The sequence below is a fragment of the Enoplosus armatus genome, chromosome 10, assembly GCF_043641665.1.
Source record: "Enoplosus armatus isolate fEnoArm2 chromosome 10, fEnoArm2.hap1, whole genome shotgun sequence".
Lineage (NCBI taxonomy): Eukaryota > Metazoa > Chordata > Actinopteri > Centrarchiformes > Enoplosidae > Enoplosus > Enoplosus armatus.
In genome coordinates, this window is record NC_092189.1 from 6,525,065 (window position 1) to 6,545,888 (window position 20,824).

The 20,824-nt window shown below is 45.6% G+C and overlaps 1 protein-coding gene across 1 annotated transcript in view; it reads right to left on the reverse strand.

Annotated features, from left to right (window-relative positions):
- Window positions 1–19,628, reverse strand: part of efnb1 (ephrin-B1) — a 54,886-nt gene extending 35,258 nt beyond the window's left edge. Inside the window, exon 1 of the mRNA XM_070913304.1 lies at window positions 18,977–19,628. Within this exon, the coding sequence (XP_070769405.1) occupies window positions 18,977–19,092 (116 nt within the window). The 5' untranslated portion in view covers window positions 19,093–19,628. The remainder of the gene's footprint in view (window positions 1–18,976) is intronic.
- Between the last annotated feature and the right edge of the window lie 1,196 nt (window positions 19,629–20,824).

Below are 20,824 nucleotides of genomic sequence, written 5' to 3' on the forward strand. Positions count from 1 at the left end.
TTAAACTGCTTTCAGATCCATCGAGATAGAGCCACATGCTCGCTCGGCCTCACAATGGAAACATTCAAGCAGCAGCTTCTGAAATGGCTTCCCTCTTGATGTGCGGTTAAGATCCGCCGAGCGCTGTTGACACAGTGTGATCATTTCATACTTGGGAGAAAAGGCACGTATCATCAAACTGTCAGTACATTTGTACGACTCCAGAGAAATCCGCCACATGTATAATGCTGTCGAGTCATGTGAACTGTCGGCTATAAGACAAACAGATCTGAAACCAGCTCCGACGTCTCTTCCTCTAGCGTTTGAGGACGGCGCAACGGGAAGGTGAGCTGGTCATAGGTCTGTGCTCGTAGCCGGCGGCTCAACCCGAGCGCTTGTATACATAGCTGGCTTCTGTCAGGCTGTCGCAGGGGAAGATGTTCTTAGGGAGGCCTGGCTGTAAACACACACACATAAACACACGCCCCGCAGTGTACACACACCGGTTTCCTCACATGTCAAACAAGGTAAACAAGTCGCCTCAATGCTGGTGCAGGCCACACACACACACATACATACATACACACACACACACACACACACACACAGAGACACACGAACAAACACAAGGATCCTGAAATTAAGCAAAACAAGGCCCATCTGGCTCCAGAATTGTTTAGCAAAGCAGGAAGGATTTGACCCTTATTATAGAAGAGCAGGACAAACTCGCCAACGGGCAGTGGTATTGGATAAACTATAAACTCAATCCAAGTTGCATTTAAACTCCAGTAGGCCAGACTTGGCAGCGGCAACTTGCTGAAAAGCAGAAAGCTCTGTATTTTCCCTCCGTGCTGTCCCCATTAGAGGGGCATAAATGAAGATGTCAGAGGCAAAAAAGACAGACAGAATATCCTGAATTCCACCCCGCAGAGGACTGCTTTTGTACGTGTGAACACAGACACCCTCTCTCTCTCACACAGACAAACACACACTAGCTTCAGTTAGCTCAGTCAACAGGCTGGCATGCAGAGCAAATCAGATTCAGCGTGACTCATAACAGTTGCACACAGGCGGGTTATAACACACACACACACACACAAGAGTGGCTGACACACACCTCTCATGTTCACCAAACAAGCTCAGTATGCTTGCCCCCGATCACTGTCACATGAGGGGCTAGTATCACACCGTCAGCGGCCGTAATGAGCTAACAAGATGACGCCCAGATGGCCTTGACACAAGGAGGACAGAAGTGGACGTTGTTGCTGCACAAACCGGCTGAGGAGGACTGTTGAGCGAGAGGAGTGTCAGAAGTCATTAGGGAGGAGAGAGAGCATAATCTGTTTCTTCTTATGGCCTCTGTGGTTTCCGTCAATGCCGAGCCCATCCCTCTCTAAGAGCAGGGGAGTTAAGCGAGCATGGGTGTATGCGGTTGTGATTGAACGTCATCCACGGTATCACTGACAGCGAGAGAAGGCCCAGACTGTTGCTCTCTGAGTCTCCACTTATTCATCCCCGGAGCCCAGGGACTGAGCTCTTCCAGCTGGACGGCCGGTGGGGGGAGAAGTGGCGAAGAAGAGAAGAGAAGATTTGGCTCGGCTAGACGAGAGAGCTTGGGTCAGTTTCAGCCTGAGTTTAGCCCTCATTCTGGGGTTGGTCTGTGACCCAAACACACACAAGCCTCTTTCCACTTCCCCTAGTTCCTTCCCTGGCCACGACACAGCACACATGCACAAGCACGTACACAAACACACACACACACACACACACAGCCAGCTGCCTCCCATCACTGAGGAGCAGCCACAGATGGGCTCTGCATGCTCCGTAAAGATCTCTCCACAGGCCCAGTCTACAGTTGCTGCCAAACCCGCCTGGCCCGAACCCACTGTATGTGTGAGTTTGTGTGACTGTGCGTGTAGATATACGTGTGTCCATACATGCCTGAGTGGGTGACGGTGTGTGTTAGTGTGCCAGCCACCCCAAATGTGCCAGAGTTGGTGTGTGTGTGTGGTGGGGGGGCAGTCGTAGAGAGAGGAATCCCCCAGGACCAAGAGCTGCAGAGCAGAGAGTCAAGAGCTGGACCAGGATGCAAGGTTGTAATCAGTGCCGAGCAGAGCGCGAGGGGCGAAAAAGCAGGAGAACCTCCCGGACGAACAATAGCATCTCTCACACTCACCCGATTGTGTTTCAGTCCCACTTGGGGGAGCGAAGGAGAAACTAGAGAGAAAAAAGAATCATGACCATTATCAAACCCACACAGCTTGCCCGGGTTGTTAACCAGCAGCCATTTTCTGCTCTGTATCTCCAACCTCATCGATAAGCCCTCAGAAAGCATTTCTCGGAAAAAAACAGCCCTTTAATGTTGCTACTCAATCAGCACATCACATGTACTAATAAACCTCCCCCCCCCCACACACACACACACAGCTCCATATTATACATTAGTTATTTAAATTCTGTTTGGCTTAGATAGAGCCAGTCATGGTTAAATTCAATTTTTTACAATTGCCCTCCTATCTCAGCATGGTTAAAAATTACTCGAGGGATCACAGTTTTAGGGTGAATAATGAAGCAAAGTGAAAAGCTCATTGAGGATGAGAGTCAGGCTACGGTTTGTGGCTAAAGTTAGCTAATTTTTCAAACTCGTGCACAGAATGAGTCGGCTCTCAGACACACCGGGGGGTGGAGGAGGTTTAGTTGCCCTGCTCAGCAGTATTTTGGCACAGACACATCTGGGAATCAAATCAGCCACAAGACTTCTCCCAAACAAACCTGACACCCATTACTAATGAAGTTTTTCTTCTTCAACAGCTTGGGACACACACGCTTGCCTATGGAGTTAGATGAAATGATTGATACCACTCTCATGTTTGTATGGTGAATATGAAGCTGAAGCCAGCAGCCGGTTAGCTTAGCATAAAGACCAAAAAAAAAAAAAAAAAAAAAAAAGGTGGGGGAACAGCTTGCCTGGCTCTGACAGAAGATAATCTGACTGGCACCACCCGTAACACTGCTAAGTGTCGTTTTTACACTTTGGTTTTTGTACAGATTAAACATGTTAATCGGTGAGCTTTAGAGGTCCTGGTAGGCAGAATTTGTCACCTTTGGACAGAATCAGGCTATCTTTTCCCCCTGTTTCCAGTCTTTAAGCTAAGCTAAGCTAATTGACTGCTGGCTGTAGCTTTGTATTCAGCATACAGACATGAGAGTGGTATCACCCTTCTCATCAAACTCCCAGCAAGAAAGCAAATGGGCCTATTTCTTATGTCAAACTATTTCTTTAATAGTAATAATTCGATATTGATCCTTGAAAGGATATTTTTTTGTTTTTGCTTCCCCCCCCACCCGTCTTCAGCTACACAAAGACGTCTCTTTCAGAATATAGAGTGAACTGCTTCCAGTTTGAATTTTATAGCAACACTTTATGATCGGGGGGGGTGCTGAATCAATATTTTACGAGTCTGTATGTTGTTAACAGGTGTTAATATGACACAGCTACAGAAAGTCTGGCGTGCTGGAGAGAAACCAAAGCCTTCCTGGAAGAACAAAGGGAAGACATGGTGCACAGAAAGCAAATCAATCAATCTCTGCCAGAACACGTCTGGCTTTGACAGCACGGTTCTGAACCCGAAGAAGTAAAAGATAGCATGCAGTAAAGTTCAAAATACTTTCATTGTTCATCTGTCAGTGTGAGAGACAATTGCAAGGGAGAGGGAGGGAAAATACTAACACAATATTTATCTTGCGTCCCCTTCCCTCCTGACTCACTCTTTTTTAATGTATTCCTGCTATTGTGAGGAGTGCCGGGAGATGGATGGGTAGAGGAGTCCGGTAGGTGATATGTGTCTGCTACAAGCACGGCGCAGTCACTCACACATTTCCCCTGTCTCCAATCTCAAGCAACGGCAATAATTCAGTCCCCAACAAACAGCGCCGGGTTTTTTTTTGTGGCATTTCAATTGTCGGTGGTTGGTGGTTTTTCGTCTTCATTGTTCTTGAAAACTGCTTCCCTGGGAAACTGGGAAAGTCAAACAGCTGACGAGATGTCACCTCATGAACTCTCTCCTTGGTTTCACACACTCACAAACAGCCACGTCGGCGATCTAACACACACTCTCTCTCTCCCTCTCAACCATTCTCTTTTTTCTTCTTACACACACAATTGTAAGGATCTCTCATCAACTGCTTGTCAAGCTCAACGGCACACAGAGCAGTCTAAACAGGCCGTGAGCTGCAGCCTCTGACATGCACTGACTGTTGCCTTTCAAGACTGGTGACTCTTGATCACATCATGTCAGACGTGCAAGTCTTACAATGGCTGCCGGCCTTCCCTTCGTTCAAAAGTCACAGTAAAAACTCACAGTGAATCTAAGGGATTTCTGTAGTGTGGGAGCACATTCCTCCTTAGCTTGGTTTTTCATTTAGCCTACAGCGGCGCAAAGCTTGAGAGAACGTGTGTGGTGCAATAAAACGTGGCTTTAACAGTCATTTCTCTGTAGCGATACCTGCTCACTGTGCATGCCCGTACCTGGGCCTCACAAATGCCTGTTGTGACTGGTCATGCGGTGCTGTATGGGGAGCATGTATGACCTGAGGAATTATCCTGTGTTCAAACAGGGACATATGCATGCATGAGAGCACACACACACACACGCACATTCTTGCAAGTGCATTATACACACACACATTCTTTAAAAGCAGACAGTAGCGAAACAAGATAAGATAGGCCTCTCTGTGTGCAACTGACAGTATGAATTACATGGTGAGCTAAAACTCTAGCTTCCTGTCTCACACAAGAGCACTGATGGCTTTCAGATGGATTTCGCCGAATCTTGTACAAACTGTGAGTCAATAGCAGGGGTAATGGCCAATCGTTGAGGAAGAACAATTCACAAGTGATTTGCGCTAGAAAATGTGTGTTTAGGGCACTTTGCACCACAGTCCTCTCACCTAGCCATAACAAGGACACCCTGCCAACAGGTTCCACCAGAACTGGATGCAAATATCTGAATATTCCCGAGCCCTTAATGTGTGACGCAACACACCTCATCACAGACAGGTCTCGCAGAGAAAAAAAAGAAATTCCACTGATGAAAAGCTGATAATTCTGTCTCTAACGATTCAGGAAGCCATGAAATCAATGACAAATTTGTGTTATGAGGAAGCATACAAGACATTTTAATCCTTCAGCACTTTGCCTCTGATATTTATGTCTGTCACCGGCGCTTTCATTATCATAAAGCGTGTTTAATATTTCTCAGCTGTGCGAGAGGACCGCCACACTACAGATGATTGAGTGCATCAGATTTAGTGGCTCTTTCGGTCCCCCCTTCTCTTTCTCCAGCTGTGTCCACGTACTTCAGGACCTATACACACGACAGAGTCGACTGAGAGAGAGGGCAACAGAGAGAAGGGGGGGGGGGGGGGGCACTGTGCAAGCACTGAGGACATGGTGCCAACCAGAGAGGCCCACCGTGCCTCAGTCCCATCTCTCCAGCTGAGGGCTTTGATTCGCCTGATTGTCTCCAATATTGAGACACACAATAAACACAACACTTGGCGGCCATTTGCAATTCTAATCAGTCCCTCTCAACTGGCCTGGACAACCCAGCTACAGCCCTCTGGGATATCACTCATCTGACTGCAAAATAATGACACAATCATCGCCATGGCTACGCTCCGACTGCATCCCACGAGCGGCAGCGCGGAGAGGATATTAATACACAGGAGTGCTCGGAGGACAAAATGAATTAGCCAGGAGATTAGCTAGATACCAGGTTAATGAATGTGCCACGCAGGCAGCTTCTCCTGTCTAGCATTTGGGGAGTGTTCATCCCCCCCACCACTCCCCCAAAAATCTCCAGCGGCAAGTAGGCGAGCTAGCAGGTCCCCACCTGCTTCTGCCGGGCATGCTGCAACAGGATTTCACTAAACCATTTTCTTTCAACATGAAATTCTGACTATGTAAACTTGGGTTGATTGTTTCTTGATAAGGCAGGAAGTTGCAAACTTCTGCACTATCTGATTTTGACATGCTGCAAAGTGACGATAAACCAGCATGCAGGCTGCGATATGATCGTTTTCTGCCATAAAACTGCGAGTCTAAGTTGAGCTATGTGAAATAGTTTGTTTTCTGGATGTTAAGAATCATAAATCAATGCAATTTAAGACGTTTAAGATGAGATAAAAAAATAAAAGAGGCTTTATCTTTAACAAACTGTCACAAAAATCATACATCTGTGAATTAGAAAAGCCCATCTGTTTGCTTTTTCCGGTGCTGTTTTCATTGACTTGACAACATGATGGTAATAGATGCTTGCAGATAAATGAGAGCAAAGTGACATGCAATCATCCACGTTTTAGTAGCCTTGATGTATTTGCTTTCACAGTCACCCGGAAGATGAGAAACTCAAATTTATTTCAGAAAATAACAGGCACATCTTATGAAACTGGCTATTTGACTTGCAAATCATTCAGATGATTCATAACGGCGACCGTGCTCATTTGCCCCCGTTTTCAAGCAAGCACGAGAGCATGGCTGCATGCGTGCGTCCAAGTGTGTGTGTGTGTGTGTGTGTGTGTGTGTGTGTGTGTCAATGCTTGCGCAGGCGTGTGAATGACAGCCTGTCAGTGAAAGAGATGTCATTATCTGGCTGATGCCTGTGTGAGTTGTGACCGGGGGCAGGGTCACATCACTAGTCTGGAGCTGACACTCTGCGGACAGGAAACATTACTTTATGATTTCCCACTAGAGAGGAAACACTCTTGTCACAATCTGCAATGCCACTGTTCAACCTCATTTAGAGGTTAGTCCAATATGTGAGACAAAAATATATGTGTGTGTGTGTGTGTGTGTGTGTGTGTGTGAATGCAGCACATTTATGATGATAGCATGAAAGAGACTTATCTCAAAACATTTTGTTTGTTTTTTTTACACAGGAGCTATTTCTTTAAAAGATCTTTTTTTGCTTTGTTCTCAAGGCCTTGAGGAGGTCCTGGTAAACCCCTCCCTGTCCTTAGCCTTTGACTTTTTCCGTGTAACAACAATACACGGGTTTTAGGTCGGTGTCCTGCAGTCGATCTGTTAGGACGCTGATAAGAGAAGCTGATGGATAGGTTTAATCAGCCAAGCCCAGGGATCAAGACCACGGGACAGATCAATCAAATGCTGTGTGGTTTATAAAAGAAACAGCTTTTATCAGTGTCACAGGGGGCTCTGCCTGCTCTTTTTTTTTTTTTTTCACTGAGCGAAGAAACCAGGATTAGAGAAAATAGAGAAAGTATCTTAGGTGCATGTGTTGAAAGCTGCACTAATTAATGGGACTAAAAATAATGAGCGAAATGCCGTGAAAAGAAGTGCAGTAAAAATGAAAAAATAACGCACATCTGTAATCACTATACCGAGACTATTAAACTCCTAAGGCAGCTCTCCGACAAAGCGTGAAGCTAAATGTCCCTGGTCTCTAACATACTAAACACCTCCTGACATAAACTGAAATAAAACTCCAACTAAACCCCTTCTGAAGCATAAAAACTAAACCCGCGCTGAAATCAAAAAGGAACACAACAGAGAGACGAAAAAAAAACTATCTACACCAAACAAACAACAGATCTCCATATAAGAGAGCACTGTGATAACTAGGACACCGTGTTTTTAACACGCAGCCGCCTTCTGTGTCTTAAAAGCAGCGTCTTATCAGACAATATGAGTGACAAGTCTATTCTCTGCTTACAATCTTGGCTCATGATTGTAAAAGACAGCTACACATGTCCCATCCAATCCAAGACAAATTAGTTGCTCTTTCTTTCCTCCCTTGGATGGGGAGATCTTATCCAGGCGGACATGCTTAAGTTGTCAGTGGGTTTCTAAAACCCATATTGAACAGCATATTGACTGATGCAATCGCAGAGACACACATCATTAGGCTCATTAACAGTGAATGTAAGAGGGGAGGACGGCCTAACTGGTGTAGCGGGAGTCTGTGTCTCCTCTGATAACACTCGACTTTAACAAGCAGAGCGCAGGCAAGATGCGGGCTGTCGGTATTAAAATGAAATGTGTGTGTGTGTGTGATGTGCACGCTAATAAATAGCTTGTTTGACATGATGCTATTCTCATTCACACAGTTTGCTCTGTGATAACCGGGCGGGTTGTGGCCTCGTAAAGACGCTCCATGTGTTGTTTTAGGAAGCCATTACAAACTGGGCCGTCTCCATTACAAGGGCTATCTGATCATTATTACAGCCATCTGTAACGCACACTCAAACCTTAATCTGCACAAGCCAACCACAGCTGACTCCTGAGCTAGTGCACACACACACATCCACGCTTCCTTCCGCTGTGATATACAGTGTGTGTGTGTGTGTGTGTGTGCATCCAAACGTGACACAGCCGCTGTTCCCTCGTCACATTGCGGCTTTCGGGGTCAACACGTTTTAGTCCAGCCTACTTAAGCAACACGGCTCCACAGTGGAGCACCACAATTCCATTGAAGCCACAGATTTGCAAGTCCCTTTTGCAAGACCCGAACCCCAACACCCATGCAATGCAATCGCAATCTCCCAGCCAGAACTGCCCGCGCCCTTCAAAGGCTCATCACAGGATGCACATCTAATGCAGAGAGAAGGCCGGTTAAAGCCTCAGCCAGGCACACTGCTTTGAAGCGACTGCTCCAGCCCCTCCAATAGGAGCCAAATCATTTCCCTTCCCTCTACCACTCCATTGTGTGAGAGGTGCACCAGGCGGCTCTATTTGGTGGCCGCATGTGGGGCGCCTTCAAGGTTCACGCCACTCCATTCCAGAGCAGGGCCACTAACAGGAAATGAGACTCTCCCGGATGCACAGGGGCTTCTCGACAATAAATATATTCATGCATTCATGTATATTTCAAATAAGAATTTGACTCAGCCCGCATAATGCACATGCAAGGTTGAGATTCTTGACATGCACGAGGTGCTACAATCAGAAAATGTATAAATAAATCAGAAAATGCAGCAAAACAGACCTCCTAAAAGTGGCAACGCAGGCCCGGGCCCGTGCAGCGCAGAAAGGACTCACTGAGGTTTGTCTGCAAAGAAAAGCTTTCATCCCGCAGACAGGAGAGGAGAAGAGAGGAGTGATGTGGTGGAGGTTCAGGGCTGTCATGTTTCACAGTGGGGGACTTGAGAGACAGATGAGGAGAATAGCTAAAAGTAGTCAAAGTTTTCAGTGCAGGAGGGGGGGAGATTGAAGATGAGACAGCAGAGCACGGAAGGAGCGCCACACGTTCAGATTGGCGAGTTAAAAATCACAGTGTGAAATATGATATCACAGAGCCTTAAGAGGAAAAACTACCACAGCTACTCATTAAACCGAGTCAACACAATGCCTTCGGTCTTACTCTCTGCATAGTTCATAAAGCGAGCTGAGAGGTTTAGGATATTGTGTTTGCTTTAGCAGACCTTCACTCCTATTTCCAATATCGGAGAGATGAGAGGCTTCCATGGCCAGGCACATCATGGGGGAGAATAAACACACATCTGATGGGAAACATGTGTGTGGGAGATGAAACGGCCTCCCTCATATGAATAGGATGAAATATAGACCTGTGTCCTGCTGCGCTCCAATCACGACCGTAAGAACTCGGCGTGGAGGGGAAACGGCAGACCCCCCGACGGGGTCTCTCACTCAACACACACACACACACACACACACACAAGCTGCCAATATGGCTATTCTGGAGCGGATTCATGCAGAGGCCAGAGTTTGACAGTGACATCTCCATTCACTCTTGAATTCTTTTTCTCTTCCCAACATGCATGGACACACACACACACACACACACACACACACACACACACACACATACATACACTCCCAGAGAGCCAGAGGCCATGGGAGGAGGAGCAGCGCTGGGGCATAAAAAAAGCCTTTCTCCCTGCCGTGGGTCTCTGTGGGGTTTAGCATGGCATTATGGGAAGATTAGACTTTAGAGTGCTCCACTATCTGATGTCATTGTTGGTTTTACGTTGTCTGGATGGCTTGTGGAGCTCGGACCTGATGGCAGGCACATTTCTCTGAAAACAAAATGCTCGGGGTTGCAGTTGTGATTGATTGCAGGTTCCTATTGTATCTGTCTGGTATGGCTCTATTGGAAGAAGAATTAACCAGACAAAAACTCAGGGAAAATGCTCCACATCTGACTCCATCAATCAAGTCAGCAATCAAAATAATTCAATTAAGAGACTTAAATCCCGCTGGCTTACGAGTCCCTGCTCCAATAGCCCAGAGACAAACTCAATTTACTGACAATCCATACATGATAGCATTAACTCCACTTTAAGGCTCAAATCTTTTTCCATTACTTACATTTTCTAAATATCAAGGGAAATGCAAAGGAAATCGCCGAGACATACTGTTTACTCAGGGAGAGGACAACTCAGGAAAAATTTCAATAAACACGAGCAACTTTAAATATATAATAAAATGCAGGCTGTCCAGACAACCAAACTAATTTGCAAGCTGTTTAGAAGTAGGACTTATTTGCACAACACAGAAACTTTAGAAATGTTTTTTTATAGATGTGGTAAATGGCCGTGCATCAGAGATGCAGGATTGTGGAAAGACTGGGAGAGGGAGGTTGCTGAATATGTGTGTAATTGTCTTTTTCCCCCGTTTCCGAGGTGTGAAAGGGAATGCAGGGTTGCACTGGGGTGTCCCAGGGAGAGGCGATTGAAGCGTCAGTCACAGCTGCCACACAGAGCCCCGGCGCGCAGCAAATCCCAGGCCCGGCCCTCGTGGGCGGAGGGGCCGGGGCCGGGCCTGGGCCTGAGAGCAGCAGGAGTCCCACAGGCCTTTTCTTCCAACTCCTCTCACCAGCACAAGGGGGACCGGGATCATGCTGGGAGTTTGCTTAGAAAAGCCCGAGCCAAGACTTGGCAAAATGGGTTAACGGAGGCACGCATACACACAGACACACAGACACAGACACACACACACACACACACACAAACTCAAATGCTTTTTGGGGCTGTCTGTCTTGCCTGTGGGCATGGTGGGAAAAAAGGATGAAGTAGAGGGGGGAAAAAAATCAAAGATAAATCAAACTTTCAGTTAACATCTGAAAATTTGGGACACACATTTACAGACACACACACACACACACACACACACACACACACACACAGAGCAAGAAAGGGTCTGCTGCAACAAGATTACTGGAGAAATGAGTGGTTTTTGCTCGATGCCTGGGGAGCCTAATAGTGGTAAAGTCCTGAGGATTATACACTGTGCCATTTCCATGCTCTCCCTAATAGTCTCCATGTCCTGCCTCTGTATGCCATAGATGGATTATGATGCTTTATAATTAACATGGGGAGGGGGGTTGTTACAGACCGCCCATCTGCCATGCTGACACACTTACGGGGGGTACCCCTTGGGAAAAGGGGGCTGCTGCCACACTACTGCGTTACTTTATCATTCTATCATTCTATTATCCTACCACTCCATTCAATTACTCTGTCACTCCATTAGTGTACTCATAACAGTGAACAAAGAGCTCCATGATGATCATTAATGATATGTTCAGAGCCGGTTGGGTATGGTCATGCTTCATCCAGTCTCTCCTTGTAAAATATTATCTGTTACAAAGTAAAGCTCGCTTTGGTTCCACTTAAGGAGCCACGGGTAAGTGATTCAACAGTTCCCAGAAGAAATTCATATTATATTATATTATTATATTTATCTTGAGTGACATAAAATTATTTTTGGAAGAGAAAAGAATTTTTTTTTCCCAGAATGTGAAACTTCGTTCTTGTCCTTGGAAAGTTTGACAAAACATCTTGACTGAAGGTCAACTTAATAGCCTTTTTGTTTACCTCAGCAGATAAAGTATGCTTCAAAAGACGACCCAAAAAAAGCTTGTTAAATTGCTATTAAAGCTAGTGAATGAACCTTGAGTTAGGATTTGTTTTGCTTGTTTGTTTGTTTGTTGTCTCCCATACTTGTTTTGTATTTTGTAGATGTGGCTGAAAGCTCCCAGCAAGTCAAATTACTAATACAGCTAATAGATTAACCTGCTTCCAATACTGCACAGGGTCTACTGTGCTTTTGTAATTTTTTTAGATGCGGTTCCAGAAAGAGCTTGTAAAATTGCTAGTAAGGCTAGCAGGTGTACCTTGAGTTAAGATTCTTTTGTCTACTTGTAATTTTGTAGACGTGGCTGAAAGCTCCAGAAAAGGTTAGTAAAAATACTAGTAAAGCTAGCAAGTGGACCTTGAGTTACGACCATTTTTCTTATATACTTTTTGTAGTTTTGTAGATGCAGTTAAAAGCTCCAGACAAAATGACTAAATTTCCTGTCAGATGTTTTGAGTTAAGATGTTTTAAAATATTTTTGGGGGGAATTTTGTTCTTCAGCACTGAAGAATTGAATTTAACAACCTACATTCTTCAGCAAAACGGTGACATTTTTATTTGTTAATAAACATGCACTCCTAGTCCTATCCCACCCATTTTTATCATTGTTTGTTGGGATCCCTCATTCCCTTCCCCAAAGTCCTGGCACATTAAATTCAAACCTCCCCACAAAAGTCTTTCGAGTGCCACAAACTGGGGGAAAACAGATCCCTCGCTGCCTGTACGCCGGTGACAACTCATGACGTCTTAAAGAAACTTGTAGGGCAGCTGGCTGTTAAGTTTGCCTGCCCGCTGTTTGGGCCTGGCGTCTGATGAGGTCTGCCTCCACAGCACAGAGGGGTTCTCTGAGAAAGAGTTAAGTCTATGAGGTCAGTCCAGAGGAGGAGGTTACAAGTTCCCGAGTCGGAGCCGCAGGGGTAATGGTTTTAGAGATGGCTGTCACACAGATCCGTTCCACTGTCCAACACCGCCGCTGATCTCCACCAATCCAAGTCCGCTTGCTTTTCAATCGCTCAACTTCTCTCTCCCTGTCCCCCTTTCTTCTTTTCTCCCTCTCTTTCCCCCTCGCACTGACACATGGAAGTAATCTGGGAGCTCTACGCTGGACTGAAAGGATGTGCGGTTGAGCCCAGGGCTGCGTTTCAACGCTCTACATTAGCTTCCTTTCCTCTCCTGTTTAATCCCCTTATTTTCAACTGCTCTTATGTAAAAGAACTAAGATGGCAAACAAAAGGCAGACTTTTCCCCACGTTTGCCCAACTTTTTCCCCCACTTCCTGTAACTCTGCATCCCGACATTTTCACTTGATTCAGCTGAAGCGCGGGCGAGGCGCGAGAAAGAAATCTTAAGGGAAGCTTTCCAGCACCAGCGCCTGTGCCTCTGCTTGGCAGAGCTGGAGCTGATGGGAACTTCCTGGTTGCTGCCAGCCAGGCCTCCGTCTAATGAAGCCGGGTCGCTAACTGCCTGTAAGGCAGCCACTGTTCAGCCACTCCACACTCGTCCACCGCTCGGCCCTCAACACTTTCACAGGGGCACACTGGCACGCTTCTAACACTTCCTTAATGCTCCACTGTGGCTGGACAAAGAACAATGGCACACCGACAGGCACTCTCAAGCCCTCATTCATGTCCATATGCTTATACTTGTCCCTTTCATATGAGACTTAGTGTCCTTTAACTGTGCTATGAACACATAAATTGAGTCAAAATGAGCAGAACTCATACTGATTTGCAATTTATTTTACAAAATAATTGGACTTACTGCACCAGATAAGGACTAAATATCCATGACTTTGTGTTTGTTTTGGCTCACTTAAGTCTGAGATTAATGTGGTTTTATTGCCGAAACAATTATGTTGAGTAGCACAAAGTTTCAACAGGTTTGTCATTGTTTTCTCTGACTCACAGCAGACAACCCAAGCCCATGTCTGTCACGCCTATGTGAGAGTCTAGTAGTTCCAAACGCTCTCAAGATTAAGACAGTATATCCATTGTCTGCTCTAGGACCGCAAATTCCAATTATTTTAATTGCATTTTTATTTGTCTATTACTTTTCTAATCTAATAACGTTTTTTGGTGATTTGTCATTTCGTTTATAAAATTCATAATTTATAATTTAAATGGCCATGACAATATCTTGGAGCCAAATATCCTGAAATTGCTTGTTTTGTCCAACAAACACTCAAAACACAAAGATATTATTTATAAAACGGAAACATAGGAAATTCTCATGTCTAAGGAACTGGAAACTTACAAGCAATGAATCATTTAGAGGTAGCAATATGGCAGAGATTTTTTTCTATTGTTTATATTGTGGTTTCCATGTCTGGTGGTATTAGTTTGTATTAATGTGTTTGTTGACTGTTGATCTGACAGGTTTTTAATTCCAAGGAAAAACCCACCAAGAAACCTTCCTGTCTGGTTAGTTTAGCCATAAATAGTTTCTCAACTGAGTTTCTAGAAAATGTAGCAAATCACATCATACTGATACCGTGATAGAAGGGTTTAGCAATATTGTCTACCCCTGATCGATTATCAAAGTTGCTGTGGATTGTTTTTGATCAGCCAATTGATTAATCGACTAACCTTTTCAGCTCGTCTTCCGAGTGATTCTTTGCATTCAGCTGTTGTGAATCAGTCCCTACAATATGTCTTGAAAGAAAAGCAACTGTAACTCTGGGTCACGAGGACCAGTTGGAAACTCAAACATGCACATGAAGAAAAAAAAATGCTAAGAATTAGTTGCAAATGCGACTTGTCCCAAAGCCGGGGGAACTAAACTGGGTTTCATGCGCACCACTGCTTGAATATAAAGACATGAACGCATCAATAACACACAGAAAAAGCAAGAATGATCAGTTTTCAGTGATGTGGCAGCCAAACCACCAGCGGATAAAGTGAGTCCATCTGGAGAGAAACCACGATGGAAAAATAGCTCTTTTTTTTCCTACCCCCTGAAACAACGTAAAGCGCTGCAGCCCCTTTCTGAGCCCAGGTGCCTCACATAGATAACCAAATGAAGAATCTGTCGTTACACACCGCTGAAACAACAGACATGTCGACACAGAAGTGCACACACACATAAAAGCAAACGCAGCTGTCCCAGTGAGACATAGGGTGCCTTTACAGCACAGAGGGCCAGTTGCTCTCCAGAGGTATTTCTTATTGGTTGGCCCTCTCTCTTTCTCTCTGAGTGGGGCTCAGGCTCTAAGTCCTCTCTGTGTGTAATGAGATCTTTATCAGAGGGAAACACGATCAGAGTCTAAAGGGGGAGAGAGGGGGGACTCAGGGAGGCAAGGAGAGAGAAGGTGTATATCGCGAGGGGTAAAGGGGGCAAGCAGCAGGGAAGAAACAAAAACAGGCCTCTGACCCTCTCAGCAGTGACCCCCACTGCAGCGAGCAGCAGAAGTGGAGCGCTCACCGGACTCACCGCGAGGAACCAAATCCTGTTTCTGGTCTACTGCTGCAGTTTCACCCGGCTCTTGTTCAACAGGTTGCGGCAGTTTCCAAGTTTTGCTGTGGCGGTTTGTTTTTTTAACCTTGTTATATTTAAATGTCAGCTTAGCAAAGCTTCTCTGAACATCACTTTCACAGGAGTTAAAGGTTTCTCTGTGTTTTCGAGAACAAACCTTTAAAGCATTTGCTTTGATAAGATCTGTCTCCAAAAACAAAGATAAGGCAGGAGTTTGTATTTTTTCCCCCTAATTACTTCATTGGAAAAACATTTTTTTTCCACCCAATTATCTTATCGGAAAAAAGCTAATTATGAAAACTAAACTTGAACTTTAATTAGGCCTTCTGTGCACCTTTTCTACTAATAGCAGCAAAATAAACCCATGTTTTGAAAACCGATTCAACAATAAACTTGCCGCCTCATCATCTCAGAGTACAGTTTTTTTTTTCTCTCTCTCAAAAAATTACAACACAAAATTGTTTTTCTGTTTCGGGAAAAAATAAATAAATAAACATGTTAAATATCAGAGTGGTAATCAAATCCAGCTTAATCATCAAACTCACTGAGCCTCATGCAGGCTCGTTATAAACCAAACCAGCCAACTGTTAAACTGTGAGTCAGGCAGCTGAGGTCAAGGGAAAGCAAAATAAGATGAGTAAGTAAAGACCCACAGCAACAGAGACTTTAGCTGACTTTTATCAACACAAACGCCTCTCTCTCTGTTATGCTATTTTGTGCTATTTTGTGGGCTTCAAAAACCGAGACAGAGGCCAAAAATTGTCTGCAAACTGTTTCCAAGCCTCCCCTGAAAACGCGAGGAGTTCAAAATCAGTGCGGCAGACTCTAGCCCGTGGCTGTTTCCTCGCTGTATGTTCTCCGAGGTGTGCAAGTGTGTTTTCCCGTCTCTCTCCCATCATCTTGTTTGTCTCCCGAGCTGCTGCAAATCGGGCTGTGCTAGCTACAGGTCATGAGGTAAATATTAGCTAAGGAGGGTTAGAGGACGGGCAGGAACCACTCATAGCAAACCTTGTCAGATTATCATTAAATTGGCATCACTGAAGCATTCCCAAGCACACTGTGTGAGAGTGTGTGTGTGTGTGTGTGTGTAGCATGCCTGTACATTGCTGTGCTAGCTTCAACCAAACCGATGGGACGTGATCAGTCATAACAAAGTGACATTTTCTGGCGTAATCCCACTCAGCTAAATGAGAACTAATCCGATTTGCTCTGATCAAATGTTAGACGGTTCCTTACCGAACAGGGACGTTGACACATCCAGCCTTCTTCTGCGCGGCTGTTCACTCCACCCAAACCCCCACCCACCCCACCTCCCCTCTACCCCTCGCCATTTCACTCATCCAGCCTCAAATTAAATATCAAAAAGGTCTGAAACATCCTGCAGCAAAACCAAAACTCAGGGATGTTTCTTCTTCTTCTTCTTTTCAGACGGCGCCACAGCGATGATGTATGTTGCCTGTTCAAGCACGCTGGGAGGAAATCAATTAAGCAAACCCCAGTTATTGATAATGCAGGAGCGGGAGTGATAGCATCCTCACATGGAAATCCATAACAGCAGGAGCGCTCAGAGGGACACGCACGAAAGCCTGCCCACACACACGCGTAAAAAAACAAACACACACACACTATAGTGGCCCAAACCTGCTGGTTTCCTATATTTTGTCTCATAACTCATGGCCTGTAGGGAGGCGCTGGTATTGTTATATTTTCTGTGTATGTAGTACAGTGTGCAAGCAGAGGGCCAGATTAATTTATTAGCTGAGGCAGCAGTGCTCCCCAAAGTGGGAACAGGAAGTAAGACGTCGTAAATCTAGATAAGTCACCAAATAGTGTACTGTACATTTCTATAGGCCTCTCCCTCTCTGTTATCACTGTGGAGTAATATGGGCCAAGACAGGGAGATGGAGTTTGAAACAACAAACAGCGAAGACAGATGCTGATTGCCGTACAAGTATTCCCTTTTTATTGCCCATCAGACGGTGCTGCTGACTGATACATTTCAGAAGAAAAACAGGTTTGTCTTTTGTTATTGCAAAGCCTGCACACAGCGAGATAATTGTCTATTGTTTTCCAAGCGCAGAGGGGCAGGATAATTAGGTTGAGAGAGAACACTTTGCAGAGTGCATTATTGTTCCACTGTGAACTTTATGAAATATTCAGCCGGCATGGGGATTTTACAAGGAGCAGAGCGGAGAAACAGATGGAGAAATGATCTTCCAATCCCTAAACCCAGCGTGGTAACCCTTCTAAGACATTCTCTCCAGGTGACATCATCAATCAATAAATGCCCCCCAATCCTCCTTTTTTTTCATTTGACTGACACAAGAAGTGGGTTTTCAGTGCATGTGTAATATCTGTCTGATGACGCTCATTGTTCCACTACCTCTGCAGCCATACTCAAATAAAAGCTGATGGGCCGTAGTCTCACCATTAGGACCAGGCCACACACACACACACACACACACACACTCCAATGAACATGGCAGCAATTTTCATACTCACTGACTGCACAACGAGCTCCTCTGACATCTGACATTTGGAGGATAAATCATGGATTCACTTGAACGAGTAAGTTCTAGTTAGAAGCTGGTCGAGCTACTCTCCATTTCCCCCTCAGTGCTGTGAAGGTCAGCTCCTCGGCTCCAACCATACAGAAATACAGGAGAGGGTGTTTTTTCTCTCTCTCTCTCTCTCTGTCTTTAGTTTATTTTCCCCTGATGTATGCTTTCAAACATCATGCAAATGTAGGGAGTCAAGTCTAAGTGGGTGATAATTGTTACCAGATCGTATTTTATTATCAGCAGTCTGGGCTCTCTCTGCTTGTTTTGATGGGAATAATATGAATTTTTTTAGAGGAGGAAAAAAAAAATGTCTGGCTTCAGCTGCTTGCTTTTGAGAAACTTGCCCTTGGTTTTGATGCGGAGAAATGAGGCTGGATCCAAGCCAGGGCAATTAAGGAAAATTTAATTCATTTCAAGCATTTAGTCCTCTGGTATCTGAAACCATCTTATCACACTTTTTCTTTTTCTTTTTGAGGGGGAAACAAAAATTCATAGCAGTGGCGAGCTGGGACGCAGTGTGGCCCCGCAGTGTGGCCCCTCGCACAAGCCAAGTAGCCCATGTTCGGGGGCCACTGAGACCGGACTGAGAGGAGAAACCTCCTTGACGTTTTCTCTTTCACTCTCGTCTCAGCTAATGACATGTATTCCAAGAAAAGGTGTGGACACAACTCTGACACAGTCAGCGGTTGAAGTGAACACTTTGCCCTCGGTCAGGTAATAAAAAGGTGCGTGTAGTATTGTCATAAATTGCTATAATTGACCATCTTTATTGTGTTTTAAGTGAGGCCTACTGTGTATTGTACGAGCCTGTACCTACTGGGTTTCTCTGGTGTTGGGGAATCCCCCACTGAGAAACAAATCAACACGAAACTCTGGGGTGCAGGAATGTCAATTAAAACGAAATAAATTGCGTTCTCTTTTTTGTTTAGATAATTGCTCCATTTAACAGAACATTTAACCCAGCTTGCACACAATGGTAACTTTTCCAGTAATGTCAGTCCCCTCCATTACGCACACACCCAGCGAGTTTTGGGTGGTATGCTTGTACAAACTGAAATACGAGACTTACTTGAGATTCTGCGAGTTCCAAATTATAGTCTCCAGCGATTTGGCCGAGGGTAACGCCGACCTGCACATTAAAATAAAGATCCAGAGGTAATACTTCCAACAACCGAGTCCCGCCATGCTGATGAATGTGCAGACAGTGAGCCGATAACTCGGAGCGTCGGACAGCGCGCCTGGCAGCCTTTATCTGTGGTTCGCCCGGTGGGAAGGTGAGCTACGATCAGTCGGGAGCATGTGAGGTCGATATCAGATACATGTCCTTCTGTCCCGCTCCTTAAAAATCTGCTCCAGACCCCCGTGTCCTTGACTGAACTGTCCGCAGGACGTGCGAAGGAGCCCCCGGTTCTTGGTCTGGAAGGAAAGCCGCCCCCGAGTGTCCTGGTTGACCTGTGGCTGAGACAAAAACAGCCCTCCGCGACCTTCTCGCTCTGTAGGGACAACTCAGAGACGCGATCTGGTGTGTGTGCTGAAACAGATCTCACCAATCGCAGTTTTTTTTTTTTTTTTTTTTCTGGAGACACAATCTGGCGATGCAGCTACCGATGAAGCGCCGCGCCGTGTCTTTGTCAAGGCTCCCCTGATGGTGTCTGTACCTGTCGCTGTATATAGCCTACAGATGACCACATTCATCCATCAGTCACAACTCCGCAGCACGCTGGGAATCCCGAGGTCCACTTCATTCCAGTGTTATCTTTCACTTCCCCCCCCCCCCCACCTCCACCTGCTATTCTTCCTCGCGGAGGAATTGAGTTTCTATTGTAAATATCCCTCCCGGCTCTCAGCGCCGTTCCGCGTGCGTGCTGCGCTCCAGCAGGGCAGCCTCTAGTCCAGCTCGGGCATGCTGCGTGGCCAGTGCGTAAATATACCGTCCGTCTCTCCCGCCTGTTTGTTTGCGCTCGGACACGCACACGAAAAAAAAAGTGCCGAGGGGAGATTAGACCTGCTCACCAGCCCGCTCGGTGGCTCTGAATCCGCTCGCCAACGTTTCCATGCCGGTGTATGGGGTTTTTTTCTTTTTTAAAAACCGTGTAACGCACTCTCCCGCACTCCTGTGAGTGCAGCAGCTCGAGCTCAACTGTAACCCGAGCCGAGCAGAGCGCGAGGGGGAACAGCCCACAGTGCGAGTCGCGGCCAATCAGAGCGCTCTGTCCGAACTTGGAAGCAGGAAGCGAAGGCATTTATGGGGACGTGGAGGGGTGGATGGTGGATAGAGAGAGAGAGGGAGGGAGAGGAGGGGGGTGAGCCTGTTATTGGGTTGACCCCACATCTCCACCCCCACCACCTCAGCCCGAGCCATCGACCCAAATTGAAATGGACTTTGGAGTTATTCGTCATACCGAAAGCTTTGGTGAGGAAAACGAGCGTGATAGGCTACTGGAGCGTGCGTAAAACTGCTAACAGAAGTACAACTTTGGCCCCTTTAAGTCCAGGACCTGCCCACACTAAACATTTATACTCCTATAATAAAGGCCTATCGAAACCTCTCCTCAGGGAATTATAAGTATGTCTGTGGTAGGTGGGATAAGTGAATGTGTACTAGTTTCCCTTCTTTTAATTATAAACGTCTCTAAATGTATTTACATATAGTTTAATTCTGCAGAAATCTAGAATTTACTGTACAGGATTACAGTATTTGTTATTTCGGTCCTTTCCGTTATCCTCTTTGAAAGGAATGATGATTAATGGTCTCTTTGGATCTCTTTCTAGTTGTCCCCTCCTGGGATAATGAACTGCATGAGAACTTAGTCTCCAGTGTCAATAGACAATAGACGGTCGGTAGCCTATAGTCATTGGGCCATTCATTCGTTGAGGAAGAAATGCTTGACACATAATTGATCATGTCCATGTCTGT